At 40.8% G+C, this 14,499-nt stretch overlaps 1 protein-coding gene across 1 annotated transcript in view; it reads right to left on the reverse strand.

The window, feature by feature from the left end:
• The window catches only part of RYR3 (ryanodine receptor 3), a 505,740-nt gene that overhangs the window by 302,162 nt on the left and 189,079 nt on the right, over positions 1-14,499 (reverse strand). Inside the window, exon 3 of the mRNA XM_004751026.3 lies at positions 13,722-13,829. Coding sequence (XP_004751083.2) covers positions 13,722-13,829 — 108 coding nt within the window. The remainder of the gene's footprint in view (positions 1-13,721; positions 13,830-14,499) is intronic.

The following is a 14,499-nucleotide window of genomic DNA, read 5'->3' on the forward strand; positions in this document are numbered from 1 at the left end:
AAAAAAAAACAAATCATGTGTCTGATAAGGAATTAATATCTGATGTATAAAGAACTCAGACAACTCAATAGCAAAAAGCCTTAAATAATCCAATTAAAAAATAACCAAATGGACATCTTTCTTAAAAAAAGACATGAAAATGGCCAAGCGATACACAAAATGTTGTTCAACATCACTGATCATCAGGGAATGCAAATTAAAACCACAATAAGATGTCATCTCACATGTGTCAGAATGGCAATCATTCCCCTGACACCCCACAAAAAAAACAAAACAAAACAAAAAACCTCCATGGGATAACAAAGCTGGCGAGGATATAGAGAAAAAGGAAACTTCATGCACCATTGTTAACAATGTAAATTGATATAGCCACTGCGGAAAACAATATGTACGTTCCTCAAAAAATTCAAAATAGAACCACCATATGATCTAACAATGCCATCTCTGGGTATCTGTCCAAAATAAAAGAAATTACTGTATGGAAGAGAGATCTGCACCCCCATGTTCATGCAACATTATTTATAATAGTCCAGACATGAAAACAATCTAAGTGTCCATCAACAGATGAATAGATAAAGAAATTTGAGGGGTGTGTGTGTGTGTGTGTGTGTGTGTATACACAGATGAAGAAGTTGCCTGTGTCTTGTTCTCCATGAAATGGAACCAGAGTTGTTCAAGTTCATGTTTGTGACAGAAGAATACGATAGGTCTGTGTATACACACACACACACGCACACACACACACGATGGAATACTATTCAGTCACAACCTCGAGGGTGTTATGCTAAGGGAAATAAGACAGAGAAAGACAAAACTGTATAATCTCACTTATTTATGGAATCTAAAAAGAGGCAAAGTCATAGGAAAAGAGATCATATCTGTGGCTACCAGAAGTAGTAATTAAGTAAATGTGGTCGAAAGGGACAAACTTGTAGTTTTGAATCAGTATTGAGGATGTCATGTACAACATGATTGAGGATGAGAAATAACACTGATCTATGGTATATTTGAAAGTTGCTAAGAGTACATCCTAAAAGTTCTCATCACAAGGAAAAAATTTTTGTACCTACATGAGATAGTAGTTATTAACTAAACTTGCTGTGGTAATAATGTTACAGTATATGAATGTCAAGTCATTATGCTGCATTAAACTTACACAAGTATTATATGTCAGTTTTATCTCAACAGAGCTTAAAAAAAGAAAACACTATAGCTGATCTCTGCTTATTACTCTGCAAGACACTGCTGCTAATGATCCCCAGGAACCGGAAGAAGGTAACAAGTTATCTAACAGAGTCAGTCCAAAGTGAGAGGGAGAGCCAGAGGGATGGATGGACTTAAGCCAAGGCCACTATAAAAATTCCTGGTAACCTATTAATGCCTACTAATCAATATTGAACCATTGCTGTTTAAGCAGCTTGAAGAATCAAGGAAGATCTTCCTTAACATGCTAGAAAACGGTGCCATGAAGCCAGAAGATGGAAACAGCATACAGGAGGTTCTCCAAAAGTGCTTTTTAAGTAAATGGAGAAGGCACAGCATAGTACAATATAGCTAAAGACCACAGGAAATCTGTTATCTCACAGAGAAAAGAAAAGCTTAATAAGGGCTCTTATAAAGACAGGAAAAATTGAATGATACTGGAATTATACCAGAGATATCATTGGGATCTTTACGTTTTTCATAAAAATAAAGAATCCCTAAGGTGCATGACATAACCTCTCCTCTGTATCCTGCTCATCTCTCCTCCATTAGCCATAGCAGAGGCTATGTCATATGCATCTCTAACACCAGAGGTTTGCCTCTGACTTGTTCTCCATGAAATGGAACCAGAGTTGTTCAAGTTCATGTTTGTGACAGAAGAATTACGATCAGTCTGGGTTGCCTTGTTGCCACACTGGAGCAAGGATGCTCTCAAAGACCTCAGCAGTGACTTTTAGGAGGCTCCCATGCACTCCCTCTGACCAAGCACAAGGGATCTGGGCATCACAGAGAAAACGATGACTGTATTTTGTAACGTGCAGGGTATTCGGAAAGAGAGAAGAGTCTAAGTAATACGAGAGCAAAGAATGGGGTGACACAGTGTGAGCAAGTTCACTGTAATGCAAAGTCCAGTTTCCAGTAGTCTTAAAGTCTTCTCAGTTCAAATTATGATTGTCTTATATTGATGTTATTTTTCAATCCCTAGATTATAAAACAAGGATGTACATTAGAGAGGCTATTTAGCAGGTGGAAGAACTCTGGATAATGTGTTCAGCTCTTGTCACTGATTTGTTATCATGGTGACCCCCTTGTCCCTTATTAGTAAACTATCATGGAGATTACTGTTTAAAAAAAAAATCCAGTCTGAAAAATTGTAGGAACTCTATCTGGGACAGAATGCAGGGCAGGATCTCATAGGCTACAAACTGGGCTTTCTGGAGCCAGGTGTCCCTGACTTCAAGGAGGCTGGGGACATAAGGGGTAGGTTGTTGTCTCACCGGCTTCTGCTCTGGAACCCAATAGGATGTGTGGGGAAAAGGTGGATTCAGCCCAACTTTCCTTTCCCAGATGAAGTAAGTGTATTTAGAGTAGATTTTTTTTTTTTTAAGATTTTATTTATTTATTTGACAGAGAGAGATCACAGGTAGGTAGAGAGACTGGCAGAGAGAGAGAGAGAGTGGGAAGCAGGCTCCCTGTTGAGCAGAGAGCCCGATGTGGGACTCTATCCCAGGACCCTGAGATCATGACCTGAGCCGAAGGCAGCAGCTTAACCCACTGAGCCACCCAGGCGTCCCTAGAGTAGATCTTATAGATGTAAAAGTCTTGTGGTTTGGAGGGTTAGACACATTCACGTTTGTTAAAAACAGGATCATTTGGGGCTGGATATACCTACGCTTTGTGCCAGGATCTGAAGACAAATGGAAGTAGCTCTTATGGGATGAGACATAGATAAATGTCAAATATGGAAATGTCTTGATTATTTTGACACACTTCTCAAAATACAACAATTGTGACATCACCGTTCAGAAGAACATGGAGCTTCTTAACACAGTTTAATACAAGAAATTACAATAAACTGTTTTGCTTCTGTTGGAATATTTTAGTAGTAGACCACTACAGAGGAAAATAAAGGACAGATAGATTCCTCTTTTGCAGGGGATGCATTTGGAAAGACAAGTGCAAGTGTGGGGAAATGCGGAGTGATGTCTGCTCTCCACAAGAAAGAAAAACACTAAGGTCCACTAACAAAATTAAAATGAAGTTAATATACATTTTGAAAAGTGCACAAGTCCGTGAGTGTTTAGGGACAGACAGATATAGAAGGGAAAGAGGCCGGCGGATCCGAGGAGGATTTTCTAATTCCTGTGAGCATAAAACACTAGGTGAGAGGAAGGCAGGCAGAACTGGACCCGTCAGGACCAGAATTCAGCAGAGTGAACTTGCCGTTCCTGGTTGCCATGGGAACAGCTCAAGCTAACAAAATCGAATAAAAAGTTGCAAACGACGTAAATAATGTTAGAGGTGAAGCAACCACAGCCTAGGGAACTCCACCTGGGGAGAGAGACGGCAAGGAGTTGCTGAGGGATGTGTGCTGTAGGTAAGAAGACCAGGAAGCGGAGCTCCATATAAACAGGCCAGCTGGAGACCACATTCTCCAGAGGCCGCGGGAGTATGGCCATCCTCGTGCCTCCCTCACTTACTTTGACAGAAATCAGTGCAGCTCATAAATCAGGGATCTGTCTATCCCTGTTGCTTCACCCTTCACACATCCAAGTGGCTGCCAACAAGGAACACGGAACAGGGAAACCACCGCTGCTCATCCTCCAGGTGACCCAGTTCCACTGCCTGAGATCAGAGAATTGTATTCCCGACATTTAGATTTGCCCACCAGGGTCCTCTGCACCCCCCTGGGGCCTGGGGTGCTGCAGGGAGATAGTGAGAGGGCCTGCCGGGGGGGGGGGGCGGGTGGGGGAGGCGAAAAGGCAATCCATCCCGCCACAAAATGCACAACTCTGAGCAGAGCAAGAGATCCTAAAATGCATCTTGTTAAATATTTGCCCTCCCTTTCTCCTATTGTTGGAAATCTCCAGAAACAAGCTATTGGATCCATTCAAGGCTGAGAGACGGAATAGGAGTTGGAGATATTTCACCGTGTCAGGTCATTATTTCCAAAATTCATATGAATCCTAATGATAAGACCTTAGAACAATATCCCAATATCCCTTTCCCAAGCTGGCACGTGAAAACCTGGGGGCAGGACATAAAGTTGGCAGGGTCCTATCATAGGGAGACAGTTCTGTAGACTACTGGGGCAACATGCCATCTTCTTTGGCACCTGTAACTGGGCCCGGACGCAAACACGAAGTGCTACCTTCAGTTTCAGAGAGTCAGTATCACAACTCTCCACTGGACTGACTCAAGGCGCCTCAGCAATCCCAATCCAGTTACCCTCACCCACTGAAAAGACAGAACCTGAAGCCTTGAGTACCCCAGCAATAATTCTGGAAATCCCTAAGGCCAAGTCCTGTAAATTTAATGTGTATATATCTAAATAGTTATTTGTTTTCTAATTGTTGTTTTTTTAAAGTACTGCATTCAACTTACCTTTCTAATATCTCACCCAAGACAGGAGAAGAGGTCTTTCAGGAACAGTCTTTGCCATGAGTTTCCATCACTGGTCCCACCTGGCCCAGTTGGCAGGACTCAGGGGAAGAGGAAACACCTTCTCAAGCCAATTCCCAAAGGCTGTTCTTCAGCTAAAACTCATGCGGTGCTGGTCCCACGGACATGGGAACAGCCATTCGTGCATTCTTTTATTTTTTAATTTTTAATTTTTTTATTAACACATAATGTATTATCTGTTTCAGGGGTACAGGTCTGTGATTCATCAGTCTTACACAGATCACAGCACTCACCATAGCACATACCCTCCCTGATGTCCATCACCCTGACACCCCATCCCCCCCACCCCCTTCCCCTCCAGGGACCCTCAGTTTGTTTCCCGAGATTAAGAGTCTCTCTCTCTCTTTTTTTAAAAAATTTTACTTATTTGATGGAGATCACAAGTAGGCAGAGAGAGAGGAGGAAGCAGGCTCCCTGCTGAGCAGAGAGCCTGATGTGGGAATCGATCCCAGGATCCTGAGATCATGACCTGAGCTGAAGGCAGAGGCTTTAACCCACTGAGCCACCCAGGCACCCCCAGGGTCTTCCATTCTTAAACCAGATAGTAGTAATCTTGGGGCACTAGCCACAGGCTTTTTACTCCACTGAGGATTGAAACGTCAGTTGAGACCAGGATTTCTTTGACACCGAGTTAATTTTTGTTCACCAGAATATCCACATAGGTGCTTTCATTAAATTTTCATGAAATGGAAATAAGTTGGAGTTTTTTTCTAGTTCATTCAATTCTCCCTACAAATACATAATTTAAACGCGAGTAGCTGTTAAAAAGTAAATTACACGATCAAAGAAAAAGTCTAATAAACTGAAAGGTTTCTATTCTCCCAGGATTTCTTGAATTCTAAATGTACTCCATTTTTAAAAAGTAAGCAAGGGTTTTAACACAAAAGATTTCACCTAAATTCAAATACCTTATAATTTAGAATTAAAACACATTCCTAAAAATGCTGCTGCTGGAATCCAGTTTTATAACCCATCTCTGCCCCTTTGCCCCCCAACTGAACAGTTAATTTTTTAAAATTCAGAAAGATCTCTCATCAATATGCCCCCCACCCCCGATAAAGCTTAGAGGCCCCAATCCCTCCTCACTCCTCTAAGAAACCTTAATAAAAATATTTACATTTTTTTGCAATTAAAATGTCAAAACCAAAACAGCACAAGGAACTGCCTTTAGTCCAGCCACAGGAAAGAAGCTCAAGCTTTCTAGGATGCTGAGGTTGTCAGGGCAAGACTAGACTAACAGAGCACTGAAGGTCAACAGCAAGAAAGAAAAGAACTCCAGGGTTTGTGTAACATTAGCAAGGCTAAATGTTACCACATTTGCAAAACACCACCAGAATCACAAAGCCAAATCGGTTTTAAATAAGAGGCACCCGACTCAGAATGAAAACATTTCCCCAAAGAAAAGGCAATTTCACTAATGCTGGAACACTATCTTCAGGGAGGAGGGGAGCGGACTGGTTCATCAGGAGCTTTAAAAATTCACTGTGTGGGTTCTTTCACTTGAAAATGTTTCTACTTGGGATATGAAGAAATGTAAAAAGCTAGTTAACCTTCATGGTTGTTCTTAATGATTGCATGTAACATTTCCTTCTTCTGCTAGTTCATTTTAGGGAAGTTGGATGAGAAGGGGAGACTAACTAGCTTTTTCCATTTTGATGATGAATTACAGCCCCACGGAAGAGCAGCGCTGGGATCCCACAATGGCACTAGGAGAGGGTGGGAGCACTGAGAAGCTGGGGCGAAGGCGAGGCTGCACACTTCTGTCATTTTCCCAAGGTCATCTCTAGGGCCACCAGCCATCCAGACCACATGCAGAATTTAAAAAGAGACTCGAAAAATGTTCAATGTCTTCACGGGGGAAAAAAGGACTCCCCAGGTGGGCCATTCTTCTAATTGCAGAGTAGCGGTTTTAACAAGCTGCCTGGCAACCAATTTTGAAGTGTGCAGCCCCGTCTAATTCCATGAGGTTGAAGTGTGGTGCAGGGCTGTTTGTTTGTTTGTTTTCATTGCAGAGGCACGAAGAATGGAAATTTGCCCTGGACACTCACACATGAGAAGCCCGGCTCATTACATGTAAGCTGAAGTCAGTTGTCCATGCAAAGTACATGTATATTAAAGGAGTGAATAACATACCCATTCCGATAGGTCACTGAGCTAGCAAAATCAAAAACAAGACAGTAAATGGATATTTATTGGATGCAGGTCTTGCCGAAAGCTTTCAAGTAATTTGAATTATCTACTGATGCTTACTGTAGGGGGGGGAAATCCCAATGAGAATGAAGAAGGGAGATTTCCCACCTGGTGAGCATGCGGTTGTTTTAGTGAGAGGTGAGCAGTGGCATTAGATGTAAAAGTTTGTTTCTACTTTCTCCCCCCAGTACAGTGCTGATGTAATCAAGAAACAAGAAAGCCGCATGCTACCGCCTAAATTTGTGTGCACTTTTCATAATTACCTTTACATAAGAAAATCCTCCCAAAGAAAATGGTCCATAACTACATTAGGCAAACTTGGAATTTTTTTTTTCTTAGAAACACTGCAAACAATCATTTCGATTTTTTTTTTTAAACTGAAGAGATACCTTTTTACCATGAACTAAGGTCTTCCAGATGGCATATTTTAATTGGATATGTTATCAAAAGGCCAGCTCAAAAATGAATTATGAGTTACCTGCATGCATTTTCATAAATGTCAGCTTATCAGAAACACTAAAATCCATTATTATCAGCATAAATGTCTAAAATCATAGCATAACATGCGAGAGAACTATAAGAAGGGGGAAAGAAAGGAGCACAAAAGGGGATAGATGTTGGATGAGAATTTGGCCTGTAAAAAAAGACTAAAAACCTTAATGTGGAGGCCCCTCATGATTAGTTAATTTCTGAAAATGATATCTGGCTCCTTGAAGAAAGTTCTGTCAAAGCTACAGAACATATCCAATACATCCCATATTCTCCTACAAAAAACTTTATAGAGGATTCAGGTCTCAAAAAAAATTTTAAATTATATAGTTATCACTCCATCTTAGACTGAATTTGGGGAATTCTTTGTCCACAACAAGGTAGCAAGAGAATAAACACACTGATTCAACTGTACCTAAAATTATGGGAGCCAGGATCTCGAGACCAGTGGCTAACACAAACAGGCTACCATTTCCACACCTCATCAGTGACGGGCTACACACAAGAACAATAGAGTAGTGATGTTTTTCCTTTTTTAACTGGGTACATGAGAACCCTCACACACGGGAGAAAGTTCTTTTCCATCTACATGGTGTCTGTATTTAGGAGATCCTGAAACAAAATCCCAGAGGAGTAGGCGATTTGGCACAGTCAGACCCCCAGGGGGCAGCGTCAGGACTAACCCTAACCTCTGGCCTCCCAGGTTCATCCCTCAAACAGGCTGCCTCCCATGAGCCAACCTGAGTGAACTCTAACACAGCAAAGAGTGTAAAAAGTGGCTTTTGACACATAACCTCGCCCAAACCTATTTCACCAATAGGTTTAATTAGGCGTGAGGCAGGGGTACTATCCTCAGGTAGAACCACCAGGGGGGAGGGGCTCCTCAGTGTGGGTACTGAGGAGGTACTTGGAGAGCCTGAGGTAGTGGCTTTTACCAACAAGGGCAAGGAAAGTTTGAACTTGAACCCCTGTGGGGCTATTTTGGTGTGTCCTGGCTACCCTGGCTTTAGGGCATATGTGGGCAGGTCCTAGGACTTATAGCATAATTCATGCAGAAGTGGCTTTGTAGTTTTTCTCCAAAGGAAATCTTATGTACTATTCTAAAGGTGTAGTTAATGCCTACTGTTAGATTTGATTCATTAAATGATTTCTCTTTTAAAAAAATGTAGTCTTAAAAAAATGTCAGTGGGGATGCGGTTTATTTAGAACTGGGTACATAGTTCCTCCATCAGTCATGTTCCCTTTCCATACACATACCAAAATCAATTCTCACTCTGGCTCTTTGCTGACAACTGAGAAAAGAAGATAAAAAAACTCAGACTGAGAGGCTAACTCTGGATGAGGGGGCATCCCATCTCTTCTACAATACAGAAATGGGAACTCGGGGATAAGGAGTAAAGAGGTAAGGATCCGATCAGCCTTCTTTGTTCTGGATGAGTTCATACAAGATCTCTACATCTGGGTACAGCTTGAGTTCAAACTTTAGCTAAGCGGCTTCTAACCCTCCTTCTAACCCTCCTCCTCATCACCTATCAAGCTCAAGGTAGATGTATCTTCTGAGCATTCTTTTGAAATGTTGTTGCCACCTTTCTGTGGCTTTATAAAATGGATGAATGTCCTGACCTTGACTACAAGGTAAGTATCTCGTGACATGTACTTTAATGACCTTTACACAAATACAGCATAATGTGAGATTAAGTCTCACTGCCAGTTCGAAGGCCACATAGTGCCAGGGAACAATCCCTAGATTCTCAGGGGGCACAGCTCTTCCTCCTCAGGCAACTGTGTTGTAGACCACACAGGTGCATTTCTCCTGCAGCTTTATTGCATATCGTACTCCCCCTCTAAAGATAGGGAAAAATGAAAGGCGTCTGATGCTCCTTTGTGGGTTAGTAGGACGATCGCAAAAGTAATAGGGTAAATTAAAGAGCTACCTCTCCGTGAGGTTAGCCATGAGAAGAGCTCTTGCAGATGTAATAGCTTTCCAGGTCACATCTCCCAGCTAAGGTTAAAAGGCTGATTGTGTATTAGCATTTTGGACATTCTAGCAACAAAAGTGAAGCAGATCTTAGGTGCTCATGATGTTATCTGTTCTTTTGTCTTATATAAAGTATAACATTAACAGGGCAATCATAACATGAATGCATTTTATATGTGTAGCTTTTTTTTTTTTAAGTGGTAGAAGTCTAACCATGATTAAGTCAAGTTTTAGAGAAAACTGGAGCCCTTATCAGAAGAAGTGCAGCTGGTAATTGTGTTAATCAAGGCCTTTCAGTTTTAGAAACATTATGCCCATTCACATCAAAACCCACTTGGAGTTCTGTGCACCTGGTCATACAGCGTGGACTTCTCCTTCCTGTGAGGCATTTGAATATGAAAGGAGGGAGTGGAGAGGAGATGAAGAGGAACCAATGTATCTTTTCAGGACTGGTAGAGATTTCTATCATTTAATTTCTTCTACCCAACGCCATGAGGTAGGTTGTATTTTGAAGATTTGGAAAGTAAGGTACAGAAAGGAAAAATAAGCCCCAGAGGTCACCTGATGCATATAGCCTGGACTGAAAACACATTTGCCCAGCTCTAAAGACAGAACTTTTCTCACACCAGATGCTGCCTGCTCTCTCTTCAAAGTCATTTCTAAGGGATGGTGGGATGGAGGGCTCGGAGGGACAGGCCAACATCTCTTTTCACAGCACGTCCTGCTGAAAGCATCTGAGTATTTCACATATGGTAGGTCCAATCAATCAAAAATGTGAAAATATTTTAATGTTTGTATGCAGGGGTTTTACTTCAAACTTCAGTCTAACTGGCTATGGTGCCAAACATCTATCTCTTGGTAATTTTCTCCAGAATAAAATCAGATAGGATTTAATCAGAGTCAAATTGACCCTAAGATGAACTCAGCTAGGGCAGACTCTGGGGAGCACCCCACGTTCTTGGCCTCATTTTTCTCTCCTTTTCAACACAAAGCTGGGTCCCACAAGCTATTTGCAATAGCTAAGGACAGTTCAAGAACAAACTCTGTTGTTAAACAAAGCTGGACACCTTTGTTTTCCGTTAGCAAGGGGAATTGCTGCAGAACTGTAAATCCTTGCAAAGAGACTTCTGTACCCTGATCACGTGAATAAACAAACCACTGAAGTCATTTTTTAAACATGTTCAGTTGCAGCACAGCAGTGAACAGACACACTACATGAGGACCAATTGATGGCTAGAAGGAAAAATTACACTCTTCAAAGCATCCCATTTGGTGGCAGTCATGATCATTAGTGAAAGTAATATCTATTTAAAAGCAGTAAATGCCTATTTCCAAACAGAATAGACTGGCACACAAAGGAAGCGTCATCCCACTCAAACATCCCCAGGCTTCCCAGGGAATCATTATGGTCTGTCATGTTAACTCACTTCCTCCCCCTCCCCTTTTCCTTCCCTGCTGAATATTATCGTCTAAAATCAAATTAAATACTAATGGTAAATGTGCACAGGAATCACTTCAGGAAAGCAAAACAGTCAGACTCAAGAGGTTATATAAAAATATTATTTCTCACAGTAAAGATCGGGAACCCAGATGGAATTGTGAGAGCATTGCAAGAGGGTTACAGGAGCTGAAGCTCTTAGCCAGGTGTCTAGTTAATAGAACCACCAAAAAGGAACATCTTAATAATTCCAGAAGATTCCAGCTCTCCTTCCTAGTCTCTTCCTCTTAGTTCTAAGATCACTCATTAATGATAATGATGATGATGATATGCATCAAGATGAGAACTCTTACCTTTGGTAAAATAGCACAAAAAGGCAACACGACACGTGGGGAATTCCAGAGTCTGACCCATGTAATGATTACTGTTATCCAATAAATACTTAATAAACATGTCACAGGTCATTTATTTTGGACTCAATTTTCAAAGAGAATGAACTGCCTAATAAGATTTAATGTACTGATTTTTAAATATGGCAAATTTAAGATGGCCCCTGAAATATATAATTATATTGAGTAACCTTCTCCTCCAACATGGCTGATATTTAAGGTAGGTCTTATTTGTATGTTCCAAACTAAGTACTCACTCTTACAAGTTGGTCTTCACATTCTCTTTGGAAAATGACTTGCTATTTATTATTCTTTTTTGATTCTTGTGCTTTTTTAAATGTTCAATTAGCCAACATATAGTACATCATTAGTTTTTGACATAGTGTTCAATGATTCATTAGCTGTGTATAACACTGAGTGCTCAACTGGGGTAACAGGGTGATGGCTATTTATTCTTAAGACAAACCAAGCTAAGACTATTATTTAAGTGCATGGCAATTAAGAAGAGCAAGGATTATAACCAGAACTTCTGCATCTACTTTGTCGTGTACAGAACTTTCTGAACCACTCAAGCTAAATGAAAATGAAGTCATTTCAAATATACTTTTTGAGCAAAACAGGGTAAGAGAATGCCCAAGAGATAGTTCTCCAATTAACATAGCTTCTACCTTCCCAATTTCTATCCGTTGGCCATAAGTAGGCAGAATCTAGCTGGTTGAAACTGAAAGTGCTAATATTCCAAATCAACCAGTTCCCCCTCACCAAAGAGGTCTATCAATGATGAGTTGTTGGTTTTGGAAAAAGAGTAAAGAGTTAAAAATAGACTTGTTCCACAGAGCTGATGGGTAGATGCCTATGGAGGAAAGCCCTGGTACTGAGGTTAATGCAAGGGGGAAGCAGACACAGACTGCAATGAACATCCAAAGGAAAAAAACTCACCTGTGCTAATGCTGTGCGGAATAAAAAAAAAAAAAGCTATTCTCAGGTGGCTGAAAAAGCATATTATTTTAAACCAGAAGAGCGAAGAATCACAAACACTGGTGTTAAAGACCCTAGAAAACTAATTAAACATTCTAATTTTATAGGTGAGAACACCCCAAGAGATAACAAGCCTCATGTAAGATCACACTACGAGCTGGAAGATGACCTACATGTAAATACTGGTTCTCCTGAGTCCATGGTCATCAGCTCTTCTACCACAAATGAGACATTTCTTTCTTCTGTAGTTCACTTGAGTCAAGTGAGAATAAATTGTGCTAGGTCCTACAAATTGTTCTTACCCTTATGAGATTTACTCCCCTGTATAGGATGCAGAAAATTAGACTTGCAATTCTAGTACAGAATGAGGAAAACTATTTACTGACTGTTGCTCAAGCAAGGACACCTACCCCAAACCTGTGGGGTCAACAAAGTCTTCTCAGTAGATCTGATATTTAAACTGGTTCCTTGAGGGAGAAGTAGAAATTACACAGGGGATGATAGAGAGGAGGAGGAAGCTGTTCTAAATGGAGGGAATAGCTGACATACATGGTCACAGGCAAAAGAGCACTGTCATGTTTGAGGAAGTGAAAGGAATTCAATATGGCTGAACACTGAGTGCCTGGGGTGATGTGGTGAGAGATAGGACAGGAAAGCTGAGCAGGACTCACAAAACCTGAAGGGCTTTATGTCTAGTTAAGAATCTGGAACTTTTCTCAAGGTAGTGGGAAGACAAAGGGTTTTTAAAACAGGGAAGTATAAAGATTAGATCTGCATTTTGGAAAGAACATTATAATAGCTGAAAGAAAAAAAAATGGCGGCAGAGGTGGGTAAGTACAGAAGGAATCAAAGCAGTTAGTAAGCTGTTGCTGTAACCCAGAAGACAGGATAGTTGTCTAGTACGGTATCTAAGGGGGATAAGGAGAGATGCTTGGATTTGAGATATTCAGGCCATAGAGTCAAAATGCCAGATAATAATTGGATATAAATAGATGTATGTCATTTGGGAAAGAAAGTCAAAATTATTCTAAAAGTCTCTGGTTAAAGCTAGGAGCATAAGTCCTCAGTTTAATACTTAGGACCATTCTAGTAACAATAGAAACTCAAGACTGCTCTACATTTTCTCATCATGAGTGAAATTGTGGAGTTCTGGGAGTCAAAGACTGAACTCTACTGGAAATCCTCACAAAAATGCTATAACCTAGTTGTACTTCATTGGGACAGTCATAAATTTTTGATGAGAATTTTCCAAGAAAAAAGAACGTCTAATAGGCACCCTCCATCTCAATGCCCTCCTCACATTCTGGTGGATTATGGGTTAGGGAAGGAGATTAGATTCAATGACCTATATTCTGCTCATGCAGCATCAATTGTGATCTCTTCCATTTTATGATGGAAGTTGATTAATCCAAAGGAAGCAGGATTAAGGTTGCTCAGAAATAAGAATTAAACACAGAAAGTTTTAGTATCTCTATATGGATCAGTCAAGGATCTTAAGGTTTCATGGTTTGAAACTGGAGGAATGAAATGAAGTATGTACTTCTGGGCTATGGTGTGTCCCAATCCCCACCTACAACATAAATCAGGTACTCACCCCTTCACCGCCATTTTCACCTGTGTTGGCAAGCATTTCCTGCAGGGCTCTCACAGAGAGGGACTGTTCCAGCACAAAATTGCAGACACAGAGATCTGGAGGAACATACTGTGGAAATAAAACAAGAATGAGGATACCTTCTCATATCAGTTGGGGAGAGATCACACAATAACAATCTCAAGGGCAAAGAGCTTATCAACCAGTGAAAGGTGGATGGATGGATGACTAGGAACATAAAAGGTAGATTTCTCTTATTCATATTAAGGTGGGTTTCAGGAAGGATTCTAAAGAATGAGAAGAAGAAAATCCCTAAATCTCAAGGAAACAGTGACCAAGCTCTTAGGACCAACTTGACTGCAGTTGGTGGTACATACAGGAGAGGACACACACACAGCATTGCTGAAGAAGGGAAAGGAAATATACATTGATCAACACTGATGCCTGGGTAGGACCAAAGGAACAAAGCCACTGAGACCTCATCCATGATAATCTGTAAGAGGGCAATGGACAGACCACAGTGTGGCTTTGGGCAATAGTGACCATGATGGGGAATCTATTTACTTATTAAGAAAACTTGGAGGCAATAGAGGGAATTAAGAGCTGTACAAATATAGTTCTGAACAAAGAAGTGTCCAGAATTATAAGAACTGAAGACTCCTACAATAATCACTCTAATTTATTATGTGCTCAGGTAACATAATAATTATCATGCTTGTTCTAGAATATTTGTCAATAACAGTTACAGACAGCCTTTGGTGCACACTGACTAGTAATAGCT

Source organism: Mustela putorius, unplaced genomic scaffold (genome assembly GCF_011764305.1).
Source record: "Mustela putorius furo isolate JIRA1106 unplaced genomic scaffold, ASM1176430v1.1 tig00003898_pilon_pilon_pilon, whole genome shotgun sequence".
NCBI classification, from domain to species: domain Eukaryota; kingdom Metazoa; phylum Chordata; class Mammalia; order Carnivora; family Mustelidae; genus Mustela; species Mustela putorius.